Source organism: Chenopodium album, chromosome 24, assembly GCF_948465745.1.
Source record: "Chenopodium album chromosome 24, dcCheAlbu1.1, whole genome shotgun sequence".
Lineage (NCBI taxonomy): Eukaryota > Viridiplantae > Streptophyta > Magnoliopsida > Caryophyllales > Amaranthaceae > Chenopodium > Chenopodium album.
Window position 1 is genome coordinate 7,751,384 of NC_137857.1, and position 25,937 is coordinate 7,777,320.

General features: G+C 34.6%; 3 protein-coding genes across 3 annotated transcripts; 2 read left to right on the top strand and 1 right to left on the bottom strand.

Annotated features, from left to right (window-relative positions):
• Positions 1–758: 758 nt before the first annotated feature.
• LOC145612144 (ETHYLENE INSENSITIVE 3-like 3 protein) lies at positions 759–3,735 on the top strand. Its single transcript, XM_081667516.1, has 2 exons — positions 759–844; positions 1,586–3,735. The coding sequence occupies exons 1-2, from the start codon at positions 840–842 to the stop codon at positions 3,438–3,440; spliced, it is 1,860 nt and encodes a 619-aa protein (XP_081523642.1). The 5' UTR covers positions 759–839; the 3' UTR covers positions 3,441–3,735.
• Positions 3,736–7,716: 3,981 nt separating this feature from the next.
• On the top strand, positions 7,717–13,093 carry LOC145610487 (uncharacterized). Its single transcript, XM_081665815.1, has 5 exons — positions 7,717–7,997; positions 11,239–11,291; positions 11,425–11,469; positions 11,561–11,605; positions 12,571–13,093. The coding sequence occupies exons 1-5, from the start codon at positions 7,824–7,826 to the stop codon at positions 13,091–13,093; spliced, it is 840 nt and encodes a 279-aa protein (XP_081521941.1). The 5' UTR covers positions 7,717–7,823.
• A 149-nt stretch (positions 13,094–13,242) lies between these two features.
• LOC145611933 (subtilisin-like protease SBT1.8) lies at positions 13,243–18,304 on the bottom strand. The gene is made up of 2 exons (XM_081667316.1): positions 16,512–18,304; positions 13,243–14,296 (listed from the first exon to the last, which is right to left on the bottom strand). Exons 1-2 carry the CDS (start codon positions 18,169–18,171, stop codon positions 13,626–13,628), a joined length of 2,331 nt encoding a protein of 776 aa, XP_081523442.1. The 5' UTR covers positions 18,172–18,304; the 3' UTR covers positions 13,243–13,625.
• Between the last annotated feature and the right edge of the window lie 7,633 nt (positions 18,305–25,937).

The window sequence follows — 25,937 nt, forward strand, 5'->3', positions numbered from 1 at the left end:
AGTAATAATGCTTATTTATGTGTCCATCATAAGTTTTGAAAATCATGGAGCTTGAAAATGGATGGAAGCAAGTTGAAACTAAACTAACACAGCTCATTACACAAATTTAATTACTTAATATCACTTTTTATTTATTTATTTATTTTTGACGAATAATATGCCATATTCAAATCATTCAATTTTCACTCGACTATATGAGATTCAATTTGGGTCATATTTTTACAAAAGTCAAATTATCTTTAACGTCATGTCAAAATTCGTTCATATAAATAATACACTTTAATTTCATATTAATTTCTACGAATCTCACAAGTTGGATCAAGTAATTTGGTACAATTGTACATAGATTTGGAAATTTTAATCCATACCTTATACCCAAATCCAAACTCTACCCAAAAGTCACTTGACTTAATTTGATTCGACCAATACTGACCTATAAACAATGCTTCTTTTTTTTTTTTGTTTTTTGTTTTTTTTTTTTTTTTTTTGAAAATTATAAACAATGCTTCTAATATTAATACTAAAGTTCTTTAAAAAAAAAATATATATTAATACTAAAGTTAAAAAATTGACTAGATTTGACTAAAAATGATCAAAGTCCAAAATCAACCTGAACGAATCGTGGAAATTCTCAATAATATCCCCGACTTTTTTTAGTTTCAGTAACCCTAATTTTTTAAAATTATCCAAAACCTCTACTTACTAATTCAGCAATTAAACATGACATTAGTAAGTAAAAAAAAAAAAAAGTTAAATCACAATTAACCCATTTCTCTTCCTCTGTCTCTGTTTCCCATTGAGTCGCCTACTAATATTTCTGTGCTCCATTAAAACAGCTAATGAGGTAATTTGTTACTGTTTCTTATTGTAAACTTCGAATGTCAATTTCACAATCTAGGGTTTATTGTTGATTTAATTTAATTTAATTGTTGGTATAGTAAATTTAGGGTTCGGATTTTTTTAACTATTGGTTCTAATTACTAAGGTTCTGAAAAATCATAATGAGCAATATGCTGCTAGAGAAGAAAATTATGCTCTTAATTTGATAATTGAATCAAATGTGCCGTTTTTTTTTTTTTTTTTTTTTTTTTTTTTTTTTTTTTTTTTAGAATTATGTGATTTTATAATTGAATCAAATTTGGTTGCTAATGTGTTGCACGCTTAATTTGATTATTCTAAACATTGTTTTTCTTAAAGGATGGTGTGCTTTATTTGCTGAATTAGCATTTGTTGAAGTTTGGAATTTGATCAAAGATTGAATTTATGTTTAAAACACTTAATTGAATTATGAGATTTTCTTTAGAGTTGAAGTATGCATGGTATTATGGTAGATGTTAAATGTTTACAAACAGAATGAATTTGTTGGGATTTTCTTGAATGGTGACATTTTGGTTTGAGTTTATTTTATTTACTTGGGCATTTATAGGTGTCAATTCAGGTGTCCATCACGTTTAGTGAGATAGGTCGGGTTTATTTCAAACTTGAGTCATGCTAAATTAATGTCCATGCTAGTCCTGAATTGGGTATTTTTCGAGTCGGCTTGGTCAAGTGGGGTTTTGACACCTCTAATTCACAATGATTGTAGGTCGGATTTAAAGGTTGATGACTTATGGGGCGGGAACATTGCGGAAAAAGATGTTAGTGATGAAGAGATTGATCCTGAAGAGCTCGAAAGGCGAATGTGGAAGGATCGAATCAAGCTGAAGCGAATGAAGGAGAGGGGGAAGCTGGAGGCCCAGCAGGCTGCTGAGGAGAAAAAGCCTAAGCTGATAAGTGATCAAGCTAGGAGGAAGAAAATGTCTCGAGCACAAGATGGGATTTTGAAGTATATGTTAAAGTTGATGGAGGTATGCAAAGTGCAAGGATTTGTGTATGGGATAATTCCGGAGAAGGGAAAGCCGGTTAGTGGTTCGTCTGATAATTTAAGAGCATGGTGGAAGGAGAAGGTCAAATTTGATAAGAATGGTCCTGCTGCTATAGATAAGTATGAAGCTGATTGTTTGGCAATGAGTGAAGGAGCTAATAATGGAAATGGAAATGGTCAAAATGCTCTGCAGGATTTGCAGGACGCTACTTTAATGTCGCTGCTGTCATCATTGATGCAGCATTGTAATCCTCCTCAGAGGAAGTTTCCTCTAGAGAAAGGCGTGCCTCCACCGTGGTGGCCTTCTGGCAATGAAGAATGGTGGTCAAAGCTGAGTTTGCCCAAGGGTCAGAGCCCTCCATATAAGAAACCACATGATTTAAAGAAGATGTGGAAAGTTGGGGTTTTGACTGCTGTGATCAAGCACATGTCTCCTGATATTGCAAAGATCAGAAGGCTTGTTCGGCAGTCTAAATGCTTACAAGACAAGATGACTGCCAAAGAGAGTTCAATTTGGTTAGGGGTTTTAGGTCGGGAGGAGTCCTTTATCCGGCAGCCTCACAGTGATAATGGAATGTCGGGTATTACAGGGAGCTCACCGGGCACATGTGGTGAAAAGAGGAAACATGCTGCTAGTAGTGATAGTGATTATGACGTTGATGGCATTGATAAAGATGCAGGATCTTTTTCTTCTAAAGATGAAAGGAGAAATCAACAAATTGATGCAGAAACAACGGGTGAACTCGTGATCAATAATCCCTCTTCTGTCAGGAGTAAGAACCCTGTTGAGAAACAAAACAAGAGAAAAAGATCTCGTGGAAAAGCAAGCTCAGTTGATCAGCAAACCACCCTTTACATGGATGATCAACATTTGACATCTAGTGATCCGCAGTTGGCACCTATTGATCAGCAAACTGCACCATCAACAACAGAGAATTTGGTGAGTGAACCTGCAAGTCTTGTGTCTAATTTGGACCATAATAATGCAGGTTTGAATGATTTCCGGATGCATAGTAACCAGCAGGAGAATGGCTTGATATATATCGAACCCTTCCCTCCTTTGGACAGTGATATATTGGGGCAATTCCATCCTCCAGCCTCTGATTATGGCCAGTTTAGTCACTTTTCTAATGTACATCCTCCCAATTTGATGTCTGGACTTAACATGTTTGTTGGAGGCCAATCGTTCCACCATCCGACTGTACAAGGTGCTGAGTTGCAACATAGTGATACTGATTATCCATCAATTCAATATGGGCAAAGACTTGATGAGCAGCGATTGCAGCATACCATTAGTGAACCCCAAACAAAGCAAGAGGTTGTTGGAATGCATCTTCCATCCACTAACCCAACCGAGAATGATATCACTGGAGGCCACTTGCACCATTATGGTGTTGATGCATTCCAGCAGGAAAAGAATCAACCCTTTGGTAGTCATCTCGGATCTCCCTATAATGGCCTTTCTATAGATTTTGATCAATTTGATACTACTTTCTCTGGAATTGAGGGATTTGGTTTAGATGAGGATTACTTAGCTGGTAACGACCTTGACTTTTTGCAATACTGCGGAGCTTAGAATGTCGGAGTGGGTGTTTTTTGCAGCTGATATTGTGAGTTATGATTGTCATTTTCTTCCTGATATCTCCGGACTTTCATACTATGACAACGATTTAGTTTATCTTAATTATCTTTTTCAGGCAGCGCTTCAGGCAAACTAAATTAGAGATGAAGTTTGAGCTTGTGCAGTGTTACTAGATTAGTTTAATTCATATATCCAAACAAGAGTACAATGATCAGTTCTTGAGGATTTGACATTATGTTATTGATATGTTTGGATTGAATAGATTTTGTATATTTGGTTTGGTTTTTTATCCTCTCATTACGAGGCATTGAAATTCTTCAGATTTGATCATGATTGTAAGTGCTGTGTAAGGTGGAAAATAGAACATTATGTTCAGCATTGTGGTTAATAAAGGATAGGCTAGACTAGAGCATCACCAAGTACCGATTTTTACCCAAAACATTGCAAATTTAGATATGAATATTTCCTCACTTGAACTATATGACTTCCATCATTTACTTGATTGAATCTAGTTATAATTTGGGTTGCAGAAAATAGGAGCATGTTTATAATTACTTCGTACTTTGTATTTTTAATGTGTAATGACTACTTATCTCTTTGAGCAATGTAGATAGTTTTTATTATGGGCTATATATCACTCATTTGGATGGTGTAGAAGTATCACATTGCCTTTTCTCGACTGTGCATTGGCGCCTTTTGACGGTGGTTTAAACTACTAGTAATAGTGACTTTCTATTGGAATATTATGGTATTGTCAAAATGACATTTGAGGGAAGTTTAGGTGTGTTGGAAGGTTGTAATGGAAAGTAATGTGCGTGAATTTATTCCTTACTTGATGCTGTAATATTTGTCTGTTGCAGCCTGGGAAGTCCCACTGTGAGAGACTGAGAGAATTGGTTAAAAATGCTCTTGATATTGCAGAGTCAGGATATATATCAGCTTCCTGTTGTAGAGGCCACAATGTAAGTGGTTTCACAATTAGCTCGTGAGTTGTGACGGGAATGTATGGATATCTAGCAATATCTAAACATGTTGACAGGTTTGATGTTTGATCATTTGGCTTTTGTGTATTCAGCATCTAATTTCGTGTTTTTAACTGTTTTCTGTTACTGAAGTGAAGAGATAGGGAAGAACAAGTTTAATTCTATGATTAGTGCATTGATCGGGAGTGATTTGATCAGGAATTATGTGATGATTACGAGTTGGTGTGCTAATATGTTGATATACTACCTTCGTGTCCTATTCCACTCATTTATTAGATGTAGGGAAAAAATAATCATTTTATATCTTTAATATCATGATACATCTACTTCTAATTTATTAGGTTATTTTTACTCTTAACAATCTAAGTATGAAAAAATGAGAACAATAAGGAACAAAGAAAGTAGTAATATATGCACTTTTATTCTATTCGTGCACAATTCATCATGCACTCTTGCCATAGTCCATGAATCGTAAATATCCTTTCTTTACCTAGGACTAGGAGGCATTGTGCTTCAATGGATCATCAGACATACGAAATACACCCATATCCTTATGTGTACTAGGGTACTTTGATATGGATTATATTTCATTAATTTTTTTTAGCAAACTTTGTTTTCAATATACTCAAGAAGATAATTTTGTCAATGATTTTTCATCTTAATTAAAAAATGTTGTATAATAATACGAAGTACTTAATTAACCTTACCTATATCCTCTAGTTTTAAAACTAGCATTACGTACCCGTTTCATATCCGTACCTATTTTTATACAACCTAAGGCCATGCAATATAATTCAGTGCCCAAAAGCCAAAGGCAATGCATAAAGAAGAGGTTCGTGGAAGTAAAAGCTGTAGAACAAAGCAAAGTTAATAACTTGGTACAAGTTCTAGCAAGAATCGTCAGTTTTTTAACTTTGAGGTAAAAAGAAAAGGCCAAAACAAAATTCAGAAATAAAGCATTTTTACAGCAGCAACTTATTTCTACCAACTTTGCTCTCAAAATCAGGGATCGTTTATTCTTTTGTTCACATACGGTTAAAAAACTCATCTTTACTCTGCACATTATTTCTGATTTTGTAAGAAAATTATTATAGCATTGTTGTACAACTTGTCGGTCCTTTTTCTCACCGGTTAAAGTGTTTTATGTTTACTAATTTTAAAAAATATTACTATAAATAAACATTTTAACCAGTAGTTATATACTGTATTGTATCAAAAAAAAAAAAAAAATTCACATACATGTATTGTGGTTTTTTTTTTTTTTTTTCTCACCGGTTAAAGTGTTTTATGTTTACTAATTTTAAAAAATATTACTATAAATAAACATTTTAACCAGTAGTTATATACTGTATTGTATCAAAAAAAAAAAAAAAAATTCACATACATGTATTGTGGTTTTTTTTTTTTTTTTTTTTTTTGATTCATATGAGCCACAAGGGGCGGGAGAAATTCTAGCATATGCTGGGGGCAAGGATCAATCCCGTAACCTTGAGGTTATGAGATGGGAGTGCTACCATCAAGCCAACTCCACATCCTTACATACATGTATTGTGTAGAGTTGTGTTATAAAAGTCTTTAAAAACAAGCTTGTTACAAAATATTTATTGCACCATAGACATCATTTATTAAAAAATAAAAAATTCATCTCAAAATAAATAAGTAAATAAAATATGTGATACAAAAGCCTAAAAGGTGACAAAGTCTTTAGTTACATACAACAAATTTGTCATAATGAACGTGGATTATATGTTACAAATATTTAAAACAATCAATAAAACTATTAATGGTAAAATGTGTATTGAATATTAATCATATGATAAAAAATTATACGAAGTAGGTAATACTCAACTCGAGTATGGATGAAACCAAGTTGACACTACTAAACTGAATAACTCAATTGTCAAATTTAGTTAAACTCATAATACTCCATATGTTAACACACTCGAAATATAAATAACAAGTTGCCCATTTATATGAGATTCAATTTAAGCCATAATCCTTTCGTTTTTTTTAGCATAAGTCACATTACTTTTAACTCAAATCAATTTCGATCATGTAAATATCAAACACGTTTAATTTCATATGAAACTCATAATTCAGATCAAGTAATCGGATACGGATACGGTTACAATTACCTCTAGGCTAGGGTCTAGTGGGGCAAGTACATGGTGAAATCTCAGTCACTCACTCCTAGTCACTATTAAGAATTCACGTGTGATATTCAGGCGAAGAAAGGCGTTGTGCTTATCGCCCGTTTCTTCTCTGCTAACACTGCAAAAATAAAAAGCCAAACTTCACCCCACCACACCCACTACAACTCACACCACCAAATATTTGTCAGTTTAATTATTTTGTGTTTTGTGTGTATTTTCTATTTTGTGTAAGAAACCAGAGCACATTTTTCCATTGTTATGTCACTTACCCATCACTCAATATTTTTTTATAATTGTATTTTACTGTATATATCATCATATTTTCAACCATTGTACTCCAATAATTCTCGCTAGTTTTTCTTTCAAACAAAATTTTTCTTGATTAGTCTTGAGAGAAGACAAGCCTAATTGTATTACGGAGTAGTGTATTTTTCTTTCAAACAAAATTTTTCTCACTAGCTTATTACGATTATTATTATAATTTATAATTGTTACAAGAAATTCATTTATTTCCCAAATATTTTTTTGGTAAAAAATGTACAGTCTTAAATAATGTAAGTCATCAATAATAGTAGCAACTGTACTAAATGTCCACCCTACGCCTTAAATGTCATGTCTCTACATTTGTTACCCTGTTTTTCTTTCTTCTCTTTCTTCACTCACTTAATTGTTTTTGTCAGAAAATTACACCACACTCTAATGAAGAGAGAGAGAGCGATTGCGATAGTTGTCTATCACGTTAGGCTATTTGGCTAACTTGTTCTCTATTTAACAGACTTCGAAACAAATGTGTTACGAACTTACGACTATATAAGTATAAAAAACACCACATGAACCTATCTATTTAACCCGGGGTATTAGGTAACCCAGTACAATACAATTCGTAAATAATTTCATGAATCGGATTCTTTGATAGAGTTATACTACCATTACATATTATTTACAACAATTAGACATTTTTCCTCTCTATTTTATGTCAAATCGTTGTAAATGATATAAAACGGAGGTAGTACTCCGTATATGTTAAAAGAGCAAGCTAGTCATTTTCATTTATTTATGTATTGTTATTTCATACTTCTATATCTTAGCAGTTAGCACTTTGGCCTCTCTACCAACCCCATACATACTTGCTATTTCTTGTCACTTTGTAATATTGTTGCTCACTTTTAGATAATCTTGAGTTTTCTCATTTCTCATTTCTCAAGCTAAGTTTGAGGACCTTGGGTTAATTTACTGGTTGTATGGCAACTACTGAAGGCTCAGGCTCGGGTTCGGGTTCGGGTTCGGTTTCGGTTTCGAACTCGAAGGTTCAGTCACTGCCACCGCCACGCCCGAAGTCGCCACCGGATTTGTATGGACGGAGAAGGGAAATGGTTAGACTTCAAGTGCTTGAAAGAGAGAAAAGCTTACTAGAGGTTAGTGACTTTTTTTTTTAATAATTTATTTATACATGTTTTCTTATTATTAACAAAATTACCTCTTAAATTATACATACAAAAGTAGTGTTTACATAAGGATAATTGTTGTTTTAACTTTTGATTGAGTTGGTTTAATAATTCAAGTCAAATTAATGAACATTGTTCATGTAATACTTCTTAGGTGAAATTATTACAATTCAAAACATGTAAGTGTTTGATTCCCTACCTAATATTATTTCTAGGCTTTTGAGGAATTACAAGTGAGATGGTATGTACTTTAGAAAATAGAAACCTAAGCTTACTCCAAAAACAAGTACTTTCTAAGCTTGTCAATTATATCTAAACAGGACTAACACAATCCTTTTTGGTCGGTTTTAAAATAACATCTCACATTATTACTCCCTTCGTGTCATTTTACTTATCCTACTTGACCCAAAAAGCTTATGAATTATTTCGTGACAATTACCTTTTTTTTTCTCACATAATTTCACATGAATTTCCTTAATTTAAGAATGAACTGAATTTCCTTAATTTAAGAATGAACACATTCTTGCTTCAAAAAAAAAAAAAAAGAATGAACACATTCTTTTCCATGTCCATTTTATATCCCTTTCTTATTCTTTTTTTAAATCACATGAGCCTCCTTAATTACGTGTTAAAACATACGAAGTAGTATATTGGTCTACATTAAGAATGAATGCACATGATTTTGGTGTCCAAGTAATTGCGGGTAAGTTTGTAAGACGTGTATGTCTTAGCTTTTCTGGGCCTACAGCTCTACACATGTATGGTAAATTAAATTCTTGACTTTTTTTTTTTTTTTTTTTGCTGCTTTTTATATTATTTGTACTTGGAATAAAAAGCTCAGAATTTGCTGCATTGGAAAAATGGAATGGTTGTGATTTTATTTTTATTTTTAGTTTCATTCATGAATCATGACTTGGGTTTTTTTTATATACTTTGTATATTTTTCTTTTTTGGGGTTTAAAAATACTGTTCTACAATAGTAATAATCTGATAATTCTCTGGACAATGCAAAACTCGAAAATTGCATCAGTTCTAAAACATTTTGAACTAGGCAAAAGAAAAAGTGGAAGATTTATTTCTTTTTATAGATAAAAACAAGCTTTAAAATGTCAGTATGTTACCAGGCTAAAGTAAGAAAATAAAATTGTCACTGAAATTAAGGTTGTTTGCATGTTTCTGGTATTTTGGGCTGGGTTTTACTCCGTATGGACTTTCAAAGAAGAGTCACATATTCTATAAAACTATTTTTGTATTCTCTTAATAAACTTTTACAGAAATAAAATAACTACAGAGTATTTTTCTATTTTGTGCAATGGGAATACGGAGTGCAAAACTCCTTGGTACTGTATACAAGTGAAAATTATTAAAAACTGATATTATTAAATCAGGCATTGAAATAAATCTAACAAGATTGCACGTAACTATATTAATTCTTATACATTAGTGAAAATAAGCATGGAGGGAGTAATATTTTAATGTAATGTTACTAGATATGTCTAACATCAACATTTTCAAAGATATGTCTATCAACCTTAGCTTTGATGGGAAATTATGTCAAGAATGGTTGGACTTTTAAAAACCCATGCAAGTAATCATACTACATGACAGTAACAATTTGCAACAATACTATACAACTGTTTAATCATGGGCCGGCCCATGGCTTGGGTGGGCCTTCTTGGATTTGCCTATGTGTCTATAAATACAGTATATTTAGCCACCACTAATGTTTCTAATTTTGCATTTTCTTAAAAATAAAAAAATAAAAAAAATAAAAAAAAAACCTATTTTTGCTGAACTAATCTTAAGTGAACTTAATTGTGCTAAACTTTTGCTCAAAGCAATTTTAAAATGAGACATAGGGCCTGTTCTCTTCAACATAATTTCAATTCGATTCAGTTCCTAATTTCCTTCTCTCATAAACAATTTATTTCAGTTCAATTCAGCTCAGCTCCAATCAATTCAGCTCAGTAAATCAGTTAGGCCCATAATTAGAAATGTCAGTAGGGCGGGTCAAGTAAGAGACCCGCCCTATCCCCGCCCCAGTGGGGCGGGGATGAGTCTTGGTTTGGTGGGTGGTGCGGCGGGGATGGGGATAAAAATCATACCCACCATGGGTGATGGGGTGGGGGTAGATTTTATATTGTACCCGCCCCATCCCCGCCCCACTTCGTACCCGCGTCATCCCTACCTCACACCCACATATATATTTTAATCTATCTTATATATAAAAAAAAATTATGTAAAATAAAATAATAGATATAATAATTTGTATACGATTATTTTATGACTAAAAAAAGTGTGTAATATTAATATCATTGTATTTGTTGTAATTTATATTAAATATGTTGGATTGTGTATTAGGATGTGGGGATTAGGCGGGTCTTAGGTGGGGATTAAGTGGGGATGGATATCCAAGTGGGGGTGGGGCGGGGATGGTTTTGATATTGTACTCGCTGGGGTGGGGATGGGATGAATTTTGGATCCGCCGCAGGGATGGGGATGGAAATGAAAATTTTAGGTGGGGATGGGGATGGGAAGGCTAACATCCGTCCCGACCCGCCCCATTGACATCCCTACCCATAATGGTCAAATGATGTAGACGGGATACAGTTTCATATTTTGGATACCCACCCAAAGATTTAAAATAGCTAATGTAGTTGACATTGTTAAATAAGGGTCACAAGTAATATATGCTAAACAAAAAAAAAAAAAAAAAAAGCCACAATCATGCATACATTTATAACTCAAACCACAATGACCATAACTTGTTGTCATGTAATTTTCGACCAGAAACCACTCTTTGTTTGATAATTGATAGATCTACATACATTAGAATGAAAGGAGAATCGAAGAAAGGAGGATAGGTGAGACCTTCTAGCGTCTTCTTCCCCTTAGTTCAAGGGTTCAATCCTCATTATAGACACAGATTACAGATTGGGAGGAGTTATGTTGCAAGGGATAGGCTTGAGTACCTGATTGATGAACCTAACATCAACCCCTATGTATCTATCCAACAAGAAATAATAAGCAATAGAAGTTAATGTTGAGCTTCAAACTCCAGGCCTACTTAATTTCTTTACTAACGATTCTTTAAGTACCATAACGACGATAAAATTATTTTCCTTGCTGAATCCTTCTGTTATAAGTTAGTGTATACTATTACCTGACTTGTTAATGCTTCAACATTCTAACTAAAATTTCTTGCAAGCAGGAAGAGTTGAAATTTGCCAACCGCCTTCAACCTGCCTCCAGATGCTGCAAAGAGTATGCTTGGTTTTGCAATAGCCTTGTATAGCATCTGTTTTTTTTAACCTTTAGCATAATAATATAATATACAGCATTTTAAAGGTTTATCTTGAAACATGCTTATTTGCGCATTGATCTGATTAATTGGCAGGATTGCTGATTTTGTCACAGCAAATGCAGATCCATTGCTTCCAACGTAAGATGATTTTAATGTATATTCACAAACTTGTAAGGTAATCAATTATCGCTTAATATATATTGTGTCTGCACGACTGCACATAATGCAGAAATCAGAAAACCGGCAAGTCCTGCTATCTATGGAAGTGGCTCTGGTATGTTGTTCTCGTCCTACCTCTTTTCTCTGCTATTTTAAAACTAGCAAGTTCAGCACTTCAGTTCAATGTATGCATGATGTAGTTGGTTTATCTGTTTATGATCTTGGAAGATGTTTTGCAGAATCTTTGTGTTGAATTTATTTATTGTCCAAATAATTTTTGTCGGACTTTGATGTTAGGTAAAATTTGCAGTTGAAAAGATAATATTCCCATCATCGTTAAATAATCACTCACCTGATTACAGGGGCATTCTCAAATTTACATAAAGTAATTACTAATCAACCTTCGCTCTTCAAATGTACACATTCACCACCAATGTAGTCTTTCGTTAAAATCTTCGTTATGGGCTATGTAACTGTAGAGATACTCAACACTTGTACATTGGTATTACACTTACACACTTCATTTTGATCCAAAGTGGGAAAATTGTTTTATAAATTGATGTGTTCGACACTTGGACATGTACGTGTTTTGACACTTCTAACTGAGTCTAAGTAACATAAATTAGGGATATGAATAAGGTTATATGAGAAAGTTCAAATCAAACTTGCTAAATTTATAAAATGTCTTATTAATTGAGACTATTTGAAATAAAGATGTGGCCTGTTTTTTGGAATAGGGTGCAAGTTAATTGTGCCTGTTAAATTAATTTATTCAATTTCTATTATTATTTAGTAAAAACATTCCGTGACCTAGAAAACAGATCATAAATAAAGGAAAAGGAGGAACAAGTAGCTAATACTCCATACTGCACTGTACTTTTGACCACCGGTTTCTCTTTCTCGTTCTACCAAATTAAAGTATTTTTCCTGTTAATCATGGGATAATTTGACCCTACAAAAAGAAAAGAAAAAATTAAAGTGTGAAAAAGATAGATATGCTTGATACAAGAAAAAATCAAGGAATTCAGGAGTTATCTTAATCATGTTCTGGGCACTTTTGTCAATGTCATGAATATGCAGTGGGTCATCGTGCTTCAAGTTATCATGGGTTTGCTGCTGCACTGGATGCACAAGCTGCACTATCCATCTCAAAAAACCACGGTGCTGTTCCTGTCGTTTAAAAGACTGCTGCTCGTGCTTCAGCTGTTCATTACCAAAGTGTAGCTGTTGGTGTAGTAATCCTTGCTCCTGCTGCTGTCCCAAGAAACCATGCTGTGGAAGCTGTGGAAGTTGTGCAAACTGTTGCAGTTGTGGAAGCTGTGCAAGTAGTTGCAGTTGTGGAAGTTGCGCAAATTGCTGCAGCTGTTTAAAGTCTCTTCCGTGCTTAGACTGTTGTAGCTGTGAATGTAAATGCTCTTGTCCGAAATGCCCAGCTTGTTCAGGGTTATGCAATTGCTCTTGTCCGAAATGCCCAACTTGTTCAGGGTTATGCAATTGCTCTTGTCCTAAATGCCCAACATGTTCAGGGTTATGCAATTGCTCTTGTCCTAAATCCTGTTTAAGCTGTATTACAAATTGTTTCTGTCCCTGTATATGCTGTTAACTTTTAATTGATATTGCAAACATGAAGCTTTTTGTTCATTCCCTGGTTGATTTTCTCTTAATCGTTCTGTCAAATACAAGATTTGTGAATAGGAGGTAGCAGTATCAAAATTTAATCTACGTGAAGACATCGGGAAGAATGGAATCATAGTTAAAATTTCATTATGTAGCTAAACCATCAAACAACACACCATTGAGGATAAGAGTTTCCTTCCATATTTCCGGCCCAATTACATCAAATCGAATGGGCAACACCGCAACATAATTTTTCTACCTCTTGATTGAAAAGCTAGACTAACAATTCTATTCTCAACTACAATACCTTACAGTTAAGCACACTTGAGCACACTTGACGACCTCTTGTTGCTCCCACCCCCCCTGTAAAGCATGCGAATTTGATGTCAACTGCAACGATTTGAAGATTTGAGCATCATGCTTCTATCTTGAAACTGCATTTACAGCTGCTAACAAGCATCTCGAAATCAGGTGATGCTGCAGAAAATGCAACCACCCAGCTGGATGATAAATAGAACTTACATCACTTGAGACCATGTAAAAGACACCGGACTTCTAACTTGGTATGCCTTACTGGTCCATAAAAGAGACCCGAAAGCACTTTTTGTAGTCGGAGCTGTTTTACCCTTCCTTGCGGTAAAAGTTACTGTGTATTTCTTCTTCTCACCAACATTCCTGAAAAGAAGCCTTGAAGGCCTCACCTTCACTCCTACTGATGGGGGTGCATCAACATGAACTTGGTACAGAGTTCTGGCAGCACCCACATTGGTAAGTTCACGGGTATAACGGACAGTCCTTGACTTGCCAAATAAGACAGAGAATGATGGGTAATTTAAATCGCCAGGATCCGCCAATTTCCTTGAACAAGTAATGTTTGGCCGTTTGGCAATGATTTGGCGATGCAATGGGGTGTAGTCCAAGGCGCAAAGAAAGGCAACATAGTCATCAACTGAGATATCATACACTAAGCCTGGATTCAATGCCTTGTGGGGGTCCACATGACCTGCTCCATGAGCCCACGGGTTTGAGAGAGATCCATCAGTGGCATCACGAAGTGGCTTTAGCATGTTGTCGTGGTTGTAAGCAGTGGTCATGAGAGCTGATTTTATCGCACTTGGACTCCATTCAGGATGCGCTGCTTTAAGCAATGCTGCTAATCCACTAATGTGTGGGCATGACATTGATGTTCCTGCAATCATCACATATAAATAGAGTCAACAGCCCGGATTCGCAAAAATTAAATTCTACATCACCCATTACATATTCACTACTTTAACAATATAAAATATCATTACCATACAGGAGCATCTAACATCGGCAAACCCTTTCTAGAAATTATAAGGATCATGAGAGACATAATTCAGGATGTAAGATGGGACCATGAAATCAAATAAAGGTAACATAGGCCAGCTACTGCCATTCTAATATCCCCATAACCTGAAACCGCAAATCAAGTTGCTGCATCACTTTATAAAAGTATTAGTACTAATCATTTCATTATGACTAAAGTCACTTAACACTGGGTAAATTGGCTGCAAAGAGGGGACATCCCCTTTGTAGCAAGGACAATTTATGCTTCCTTATCGCATTGACTAATATAATAAGCATGATTAAAGGTAGCATGCCAGTTAACAACTTTCTGCTGTCTTCAACATTCAAGACCAAAGTATGCTCTACAACTCTACAAGCTTAGCTTACAAAATTGGAACACATATCCTAATCTAATTCGTGTATGTTGGTGCATTCTGTATATGATTAAAAGACTTTTGTAGACATTCCAGGACTACATAAGATTATTGGTGTAGATTATTCAAAGCAGAAAAATATCTTAAATGGTGCCCATGGAAGCAGGAAAATTGTGAGTGCCAACTATGACATTTTTTATACGCCCTTCAACCTAAAACAACAAATTATGCTGCCTGCTTTCAATAACCTTTCAAAATTGAAGCATGAGTAAGCCTTATCATTTTGGTCCAAGTTTTTGAAGTTTGTAGCCTTGTAGGTTACCAGAAAAACATTGATTTCTTGTTAAATTTTTTTTATACATGGTCAATGGAAGGTCATCAAACTATAAAACTATATGCTCTCTTAGAACAGGGTAATGCTTAATTACAATTTATTGAAAATACTCACCTAACTTCTAAATCAAATAATGTACGACTTTATCTTACAAACTAGATCACATTAGAAACAAACATGAAGAGAAGCACATTGCCACCTTGTAATAGTCACAATATTTACTTCTAAATCAAAATCACTATGAAAAAAAATTGCGCATGCAAATCATCAAGGCTCAAAAGCACCAACCCTATTGATAAATTTGGACAATAAGTTCACAATTCAAGATGCAGATGAGTGCATACATTCAACAAGTGACAAATACCTACTGCCTCAATAAAGTATAATTTTATTGAGGAAGCAAGGTCAGCTACACTGCTTAATATTTACCACGAGATGTAATCGCAAACATACACATTCATAATTCAGCAGATTCTATTAAAATCAAGAACATAGTATCAGCCACAGAGCCAGTGTCTTACAGAAGAAATCAAAGACCCATGGAAGCTAAAAAAAAAATAAAGGAAAGCATTTTCATGGATAATTGTGGTGTATACTGTATCATGCTACAATGTATGATATTAAAACTAACTATATTAACGTACATGCTCAAAATCATGTCACTACCCACTACCAAATATAATTACTAGGTTCACATAAAGAGAAATTATATCACCAACTTGAATCAAACATCTCAACAATATTTATTACATCACCTGCATTTACTAGCTATAATCCCAAATTTAGTAAGTCTTGCATTTTTCAAATTAATTCAACAGCATAACAACCGAAATTGGATAGGTTATTAATACACTCCGACGTAAGTATCCAACATGATGCTAGTGGATTTTAACTAAGATGGTTGAAGTATTGTATGGTGGCACCCAAGACTTGGGATCAAATCCCATCTAACTCCGACATAAGTATCTAACATGATGCTAGTGGATTTCAACTAAGATTGTCTAAGTATTGTATGGTGGCACCCAAGACTTGGGATCGAATCCCATCTACTTTGCCCTTTGTGGCTCTCTCTACACTAAATAAACACGACGCTAAACAAGATGATAATGTTGGATGGACTCAAGAAGATAGTGTTGGATGGACTTCCAATCTAGGAGAGTATAGCTATTATCATGAAAGCGATCCAACATTATATTTTGAAACTAAACTGTAAGAATTTCACTCCTATCCTATTCACCTGCATTCAATAATCATCAATCAATACACACCAACCATATTTCCAAAAACATAAACACATCCAAATATACCAGAATCTAGTACCATAATTCAACAATCAAACAATGCAAACATTCAATTACACAACTCCAAAACAATAAGTAATATACCTGACATTATATTGAACTGAGTCTTCCTAGTGTCTTTCTCCAACCCAGTAGGTCCAGCAACCTCAGACCAAGCAGCCAAGATATTAACCCCAGGTCCGATCACATCCGGCTTCAAAATCTGCGGCGTAACCATATTCGGCCCACGAGAGCTAAACGCCGCCACCACAGGCGACGGCCTCACATTCAACACGGTCCCTCCGAAACTCAACACGGCCGTGGCCTTCTCCCCTGCACTCCTCACATACTCCCTGATCTCATCACCCATCTTCATCCCCACCGCCACGGCCGGCAACAAATGACTATCCGCCACCAATTCCTCCCCACTCGCCGCCGTATTCGCCAATATCATCCCAACTCCACCTGCCTGCTTCACCACCTCCCCCTTCTCCACCCTCGCATTCACCCCACGATCACACATCACCACCTTCCCTTTAACCAAACTCGGGTCTAATGACCCGGGCATACACAAATTACTCGACCCATTTCTTCTTCCATTACCACCATAATACAAACCACGGGTAATTCTCCCCATTCCTTTCCCACTATACAAAGAAACCCCAGTAAATTTCTTGCCATTGCCTAAAACAGCAAAAGCAGGGAAATCACGATCTAATGTACCCGCACCAACAGTCATAATCCACGGCGCCGTGTTCGCAAGCGATGCCCGTGTTGGCCCGCTGTTTCCGGCGGAACAAGACACGAAAATCCCCTTCTCAATCGCTGAAAACGCGCCGATTGCGATGGTATCGCGGAAATACGGCGCTGATCCACCGCCTAACGATAGGGACAACACATCAACGCCATCAGAAATCGCCTTATCAATTCCAGCAAGAATATCAGACCCAAAACACCCTGTTTTGAAGCATACTTTATACGCCGCTACTCTTGCACGGGGTGCCATCCCCCGTGCAGTTCCACTAGCATACCCCAATAAACTAGCATTTGCTACATGTCCTCCTGCAGCAGTACTCGCAGTGTGTGTACCATGCCCGTCGGTATCTCGAGGCGACACGATGTCGTCCGAGTTCATCACCCCTCCCGACGCCATCTTATACCCGTGCGAGAAGCTCCGTGCGCCGATGAGTTTGTTGTTGCACGCAGAACGAGGGAACTCCGGGCCTGACTCGCACACCCCCTTCCACCGTTTCGGCACGGGGGGCATGCCCGTGTCGTCGAATGACTTCGACTCAGGCCAGATCCCAGTGTCGAGAACTCCGACAATTACATCGGAAGCATCGAGGTGGTCGCCGGCGGTCAACCCTTCTCCGGCGACATCAAGCCCGAGAAACTCCGGTGTTCTAGTAGTATGCAGAGTGTAAACAGTATCCTCGTATACTCCGAAAACGGCGTCGTTTTTCCGCAGCGCTTCGGCTTCGGAAGCCGTAAGCGTTGCAGCGTAACCAGAGTAAGCTTCTGAGTAAGTGTACAGAAGAGAAGGCGAAGAAGAAGAAGATTCAGAAGAAGAGAGAGTTTCAGAGGAGAGAGAATTGAGGTTAGAGGAGTACCATTCATGGTGGGTGTTAAAGGATTCAGGTTTCAGGTGATGATTCATATGAACAATGTAAGTTTTCCTGAACAAACTCGAATCCGCCATTAAAGGGTAGCATTGAAGGAGAAAGAGGGGGAAGAGGAAGAAGCAGATCTTGAGTTTGGACGCCATTAAAATGGAGTTTTTGAAGGGTTTTTTTCTGGGTAGTAACTGAAATTAGTTGTTGTTTTAGAGGAGAGAGAAAGTGGGGAATTTGGCGAGTGTTGTCATGGGGGAAGAAAGGAGGAGGGATGGAAGGAATTGCAGGAAATGTTGTCGGAGTTTATAGTGTTTGAATTTTTGAAAATAGGCTGAGTTTTCGGAATAAATTACAATAACTGCCACTGTTTTAGTAGTTTTTTTATCTTCTTCATTGATAAAGTGTGGATTGTGGGACCATTTGATATTTTCAAGTGCGAGTGAATCTCTCTCTCGTTTTTTTCCCGTTTGTTTTTGAATGAACTCGAAAACAAAATACGGATTGTAGTACGCCTTAATACGGAGCATATAGACATTAAATAAACCAGATTAGGCAAATTTAGTGTCATTTTGATTCAAAATTCATTGTATACGTATAATTAATCAGTGTAAAACTTTAAGTTATAGTTATCTTAAATTATGAATGGATATACTGAGTAAATGATAAAAATTTGATATTTAAAAATTATGTACTATTTCCGTTCTTTTTTTACTTGACCCACTTTGACTTTTGCACTATTCACCAAGCCTCCATTGACCATCTTTTATGAATGATATGTAACTATGTAAGGGTTTAACATATTCATGTTGGATCTTTTTGAATTCGTCTCAATAAGTACTATTATAATATATACCAGTAACTTTTATAATTTTTTCTTATGGAGAATTAGTGTTATTGATCATTAAAGTTTTACATCAGCAAACGTGATTAAAGAAACAAGTCAAGTAAAAAAGAACAGTGAAAGTAGTAGAGTACATTGTAACAATTTTAATAGGTACTAACATGAATCTATTAATCTTGTATAAAGTATAAGTATTGATCAAAGTAATGTGTGTAAATTGTATAGAACTTGAATTGAGACAATTATTTTGAAAAGAAGGAAGTACTATTGAGATAATATGGTTTTGATGATTATATTTAAGCAAGTGGTGATTAGCGCTAAGTTCAAGGGAACGCATGATGTTGTAATATGTCAATCGGCAACATCTACCTACATACATTACATCATGGTGCGAAACTTGTACTACCTCCGTTACATATTAGTTGCAACTTTGGAATAATCCCCAAAGTTGCAACTAATATGTAACGGAGGTAGTAGATCAATTGAGAATCAAGTTCCAAATTATAAAGCAAATTAAGTTCAACACGATGTATCAATTAATTTCCTGGAGCAAGTTCTTGTAAGTAAGCCACATAAAAGCATTTAGAGATGCAGTGGATGACAAATTATGCAAAAGGTAGGAACTTAACGATCTTAAAAGGAACAAGATTGATGTTATATCTTTAACCAATACTGGAATGCCAAAAAGTCGTTAAACAAACATGAGTATTCTAGAATAGGGTTAACATTGAAGGGCAAGTTTTGTGTCTGTGTTATGATTCACATTGTTACCTTTCACATTTCAAATATTCATAACTTAGAAAATTCTTATCTACTTATTATTCCTTATTTCATTCCCATTCTCCCAATTATTATTTTGTTTTTCCATGTGCTCTAAGTTAATATATATTCATCACTTTTAATTTTATGGTTTAGAAATGCAATTTACAATAATGATATTAGATGTTGAGGGATAAGTTGTGGAAGAAGAGAGAAGCAAGTGTTTAAAAATTAATCTAATGCTTCGGAGGAAAAATCAATAAAACTATTTTAATAAGTTCCAACTAAAATGAAAAAGGAATGGCAGCAAACTTAGTGGAATAAAGTAGAGCCAATCAATTAATATGTTTTGGTGATGGAATACAAGAGTGTATGAGTGAAGATTGTCTTTGTTATTATACGCAAATGTTTTGAATATTTACAATGCAACTTTACAAACTAAGTAAGCCCTATTCCATGTAGATAGGGAAAGCTAGGAGCCTGTTCTTATTGACTGAAATGAGCTAAACTGAATTGAACTGAACTTATTAGAGCTGAACTGAACTGAAATGAATATTTTATGAGAAAAGGAAATTAGGAGCTGAACTGAACTGAACTTATTATAACTGAACTGAATAGAAAATAATCGTATGAGAACAGGTCCTAAGTGAGCCTTATATCATTTTTAGGGAAAATAAAATTCTATATGCATCTATTTACATCATAAGAAATTGTACAAAGTTCAGATCTTTATACTCAACGAAAAAGGCAATATTACACTTAATGACACCAATTAACTTAACGCGTACTACAATTATTGACACAACCCCTCATAAAGTATACATGCATCTTATTAAAGTAACAAAAAAAAAAAAAACAAAAAAAATCAAAATATAAGGATCAACATCTATCCTCTCATAATTAGACTCTTTAGTCCTTTAACGCCTTCCAGTTACATCATGTTTTTCGTGAAGGCAATCAGGCTGCAGACTATGTTACTTCCCTTGGTTACTCTACCCCAACCCATCAAGATATTGACCCTTTTTTGGATAGCAAGTTTTCTTATTTTTTACTTTTTGATAGATTAGGATATGGTTTTGCGAGAAGACATTCCTAATCTCTACATGTATTAAAAAAAAAAAAAAAAAAAAAAAAACCGACTCTTTAGTCATCAGAATGAAATAATTTTCTTTTATATAGGATGTACCCTTGTTTTTATATCAATAGTATTAGAAATATATACACCACTCCAAATCTTTTTAACAATTATATCAAAATGAATAATATCCTTTGAGATAACTTCATAGTAAGGGTCTGTTCACATTTACTGAACTGAACTAAACTAAACTAAACTGAACTGAGCTGAACTAAACTAAACTGAACTGAAATGATTAGAGCTGAACTGAACTGAGCTGAGCTGAAATGAATATTTTATAAGAGAGGGAAATTAGAAGCTGAACTGAACTGAACTGAATTGATTGGAGTTGAACTGATTGGAGCTGAACTGAACTGAAATTAAGTTGAAATGAACAGGCCCTAAATTGTATTTTGTTGCTTTTTAATTTTAAGGAAACGTGTCATATAAAACGAAACAAATCTAGGAAGTTTATATATATTGAACATGTTAATACTCGACTAGCATTGATTCATGTTTGCCCCTAATTAATCAAATTATTCAAACATTGATGTTTCAAATGATACATACACGTTGCTAGCTAATTTGTACTAAGTATGTTATTATTAACTCATCTACGATCAATAAATTAATTTTTTAATCTAATGAGTTCATCTCACTTGAACTTAATTTAATACGTATGAAAAATGCGCATCAATTCAAGAATACACATGATATTCCTTAAACTTTTTCCACCCACACTATAAATCTTGATCAATCGACCAAATGAAATACAGTACTTATAATGGAACACGCACTGACCCACCCACAAGCACACAAAATTAAAAATGAATAGAATACGTAGAGAAATTAAAATGGGTAAATTGCTTCATTATCACACTAGACTCTGATTATGCTACTAAATCATTTATGATTGTACGACAATGATCAAAATTTCCACAATAGACAAGTGTCAACCTATTAGAAAGTACATAATTAGTTTAATACTCGTAACTCGTATGTAGTTATAGTTTTGTCTTGATAATTGTCATTCGTACAAGATTTTTAATTACCTCTTCTTCCATATATTCTTTTCACTTGCTAACCAAAAATGAAAAATTTAAAGGTTTAGATACTGTATAATCCAAATTCACTTTACTATACGAATTTTAGGAAAATAAGTTTGGTTAAAAGTTAATAAACTCAAATAATATTCAATAGTGAGTACTCAAATTAACATTTTGTCGGATTTTTTTAGTTGACACACTTTGGTTTTTCCACTATTCACAAATTAAACTTTGACTGGAAGCCTGTTCACATTTACTGAACTGAGCTGAACTGAACTGATTAGAGCTGAATTGAACTGATTGGAGCTATACTGAACTGAACTGAGCTAAAATGAATATTTTATTAGAGAAGGAAATTAGGAGCTGAACTAAACTGAACTGAACATATTGGGGTTGAACTGAACTGAACTGAAATTAAGCTAAAGTGAACAGGCCCTAGCTTAATACACAGTCAAGTGAAATTTAGTTAGAAAATTATCTAAATATACTTTTTATAATTTATAATGTTACTAATTGGAGATTTAATAAAGTTATGTGTTGGCAAGTATGATGAAAGAAACATAAAATGAAGGTAGTATTTAATTGAAAAAATCCTAATGTCCTTTTAAAAGTAAAAAAAATATTAAAAAAAAAAATCAATTAAGTTCAAATAGATTTATTGAGTTTAAATAAGTTCTAATAACACTCTCAAGAAAGGAAGGCGAGATTATAAGGTTAGCATTTACAACAAGACAAATTGGGAGGTTAGGATTGACATAGAATTGTGCACTAAACGCATGGAACTCCCGTCTCTATCAAAGTGTAACGGCTATATGATTAAGAATGAATACATTTTTGTTGTTGTCATACACACCGACTCAAAGAAGCTGGTCATTGATTGGTATGTATGCCAATTATTTTCTCCTTTTGACTATCAAAGCCTTCTCTCTCGAGGGCGTTATGGGTGGATTAAAGGACACTGCAACCCCACATATATGCTACTTTTTCCCTTTCTTTTTTAACAATGACTTCCTTAATTTTCGCTATAGATAATACGAAGTACAAATTACTAGTGTCCTAGTCGTACTCACAAAATTCTAACTTTGTACTCCCTCCATCCCTTAATACAATGTCTCTTTTAAGCAATTATTCTTTATATAATAAAGAGAAAGAGGCATTGTATTAAGGGACGGAGGGAGTATTAGTTATATGTTACGTTAGTTTTTCCGAAGTATTTTCTTTTAGAAAAGAAAGGTACACGGTGTTAATGGTTTCCAGTTACATAAAAAGACTAAAAATGGCTAAAAATCACCCTATTTTAAAAAGAGAATTCGAAGTCAAAGTACAACCAAAAAAAGAAAAAGGGGCTATAGGTTCCCCTATCTCAAGGAGAGAGCCCGAAGCCAAAGTACAACAACAAAAGAAAATAAAGTAAATTAAGGGGCCATTTGGTTGGAGTTAATAATCAAGGGAAAAGAGAATGAACAAGCCTCATTCTCTTTATTGTGTTTTTTTTGTCACTTTTTCTTATTCCTTTTACCCACTATTATTTTTGAATTTACCCAAATCTATTCTGCATTGATTTTCCACTAATCCTAGCTTAGCCTTTTACATTCCCTTTCCTTAGCCACCACTACCATCATACCTAGCCACACTACGGAAAAACCCGACCACTACACTGTCGCTCTTCCCCAACCCTTAGCCGCACCTCTCCTTCCCCTTGCCGTTGCTCGCCGTTGCCCGTAAAGCTCCCCTCGTCCCAGTCGAAAGACTACTCCACAACACTGAAAACCCTAAAAAGTCATCCCTCTTCCCGTAAAACCATCGATCACGCCTTCCCCCACCCTCGAAACCCTAGCAGCTCATAGTAAATAGTTTTAGATTAAACTTTAATAGCCTTTTTTATTAATTTTTAATTGAATTTTTTTTAACATATTAATTGAACTTAACTAAGTTAAACTTGTTCCAATATAGATAACCTTCGAAAACTTTAGTTCAAAAACAATAACCCTACTGATGCTCAATTTATAAATATAGTACGAAGTATTTTTTAAATAAATTCTTCCTTATATTATGAAAAATAAAGAAAATCAAATTTGATTGCCAACGTTAAAAATTGTTTCACTTAAGAGATCCAATCTGAAAATCTGTTTCACACTTTGAATACCTTCGATTCACAATCAATTTTCAACATTCAAACGTTAAAAAATGAAAATGACTACACATTATTCAATAACTTCACCCTATTAAAGTGAATAAGTGATCATTCAAATTCATTCGAAAGTTAGTTCAAGATCAAGGCTAACTATTTTGTTTCTATAACCCGTGATAAAAACAATCAACATTCCACGGTGACACAATTAAAACTTGATTTGACTAACACAATGATTAATTAACATTTAACAATAAATCAATGATACGTACGATGTCAATTGCCAATTTGCAAGTACACGACATAAGAGTTGCGGTACGCGTTATGACTAATAATAATCATGTGTGCTTAATTCAGCACAAAATACGGGCTACTAATTTTAGTGGATTTACAACTAGCATCCACACTTCTAAATCCCCAATTATATAAAATCTTGGAGATTCATTTTATGTCAAATCTTTCAATTTAATTCAATGCCTGAATTTTCTAGCTAGTGCTCATTTATACAGATAGATTATTTGCACATGAATTTGTTAAAAAAAAAAATCTGCACATGAATTTGAGTTACTAAATTGTAAGCCAAGATCCCACCAATTTTTGTCATTTTTTATTTTTATGACCGTGAATTATGGTGTCACCAAATCATGTTATATATAGTGTTATACATTTATTAATGTGTATATGTGGATGGAAGATGATGTTGATTGTTTAATTTTTGCCACTTCTTTAATGATGCATTTGATTCTTTCTTCTTACTCTTAATGAAGTTATTTAAGTCTTTTAATCATACGTGTAGATAACCAAGAGTGTGTTTGTAGTTTCATTGAACTACCTTAGAAAATGATTAGGTGTGTACGTAAAATAGAATTGAAACATTTAATGCGTGGTGTCTAAAAATAAAAGTGTCAAACATGTATAGTGAGAAGTTAGAATCTTTTTTGAGAGTTAATCTTAGAAGAGACTACAAGGTCGCTAAATTTATGATGCGCCAAATACATATTTGCTTCTCAAAAAACACGTTTGAATCTCTTATTGAGCGACAATGTTTTTCAATGTTTGGCATTATCCACCACAATATTAACTTGCTTCTTAAATTAAAGTTGTCAAGTTTAAGGTATTTCATAATGAAAGAAAATGAAGCAACCTAAATCGTCATTTCTAATCTCAGACTAATCCTAGCCCTCATATCAAGAAAACTTGATGAATAGACATAGTTTGAGGTGATTGATTAGAAGATGGATGAAATTTCCTTTGGAATCTCTCTATCATGTACGAGTAATAAATATGACTCCCGTAGAAAAGAGTGATACGAAGTATGTTATAATGATCGGTCATAATATATTTAGTACTCCGTAGCTTTTTTTTTTCGTTTCGAGAAGAAGCACTCTGCAGCTTAAGTCAATATTTCATGTCAATCAACAATTTAATGTTTAATATTTCTACTTTTAGTAATTATTTGGTTATGTTATTTACACATAGAAACAATAATTTCTTACTTCTTAGGAATCTCCAATGTCCACAAAATTTAATTTCCTAAAATATGCACTAAAATATGCAAAAATTTGTTTAGTTGAATTGGATGTGAGTAGGGATGGCAATGGGTCCTGGACCCGACCCAGACCCGGTTGGACCCAATCCATATTTTAGGGTCTGGGTCCTTAAATTTTAGACCCGATGGGTCTGGGTCGGATTAGGGTCTAAGCTTAATGGGTTGGGTCTGGGTCCGGGTCCAAAAATTGTAGACCCAAACCCGACCTAGATCTGACCCATGGACCCATTTTTATTTTTAATTTATTAATTTTTTTATAAATACTAAATATATATCAGTTATAATATAATTAAAAAAAAATCACTTAATATACTATGTAATTAGAGGTTGAGAAGATAGACTTTAGTGAAAGTGAGCAATAAAACAACAAGCAACCAAGAAATTAAGTTTTTGTGGAGTAAGATTTTTTTTTTTTCTTGCATTGTCTTAACTTTTTAATTAAGAAATTATTTGTGTGTCAAGAATATGAACAAGTTTT

Coding starts and splice junctions, on each gene's coding strand:
- LOC145610487 (XM_081665815.1), top strand. CDS start 7,824: ATGGCAACTACTGAAGGCTCAGGCTCGGGTTCGGGTTCGGGTTCGGTT. Junction 7,998..11,238: donor GAGAGAAAAGCTTACTAGAG/GTTAGTGACTTT, acceptor TCTTGCAAGCAG/GAAGAGTTGAAATTTGCCAA. Junction 11,606..12,570: donor TATCTATGGAAGTGGCTCTG/GTATGTTGTTCT, acceptor ATGAATATGCAG/TGGGTCATCGTGCTTCAAGT.
- LOC145611933 (XM_081667316.1), bottom strand. CDS start 18,171: ATGGCGTCCAAACTCAAGATCTGCTTCTTCCTCTTCCCCCTCTTTCTC. Junction 14,297..16,511: donor TCAGTTCAATATAATGTCAG/GTATATTACTTA, acceptor TGATGATTGCAG/GAACATCAATGTCATGCCCA.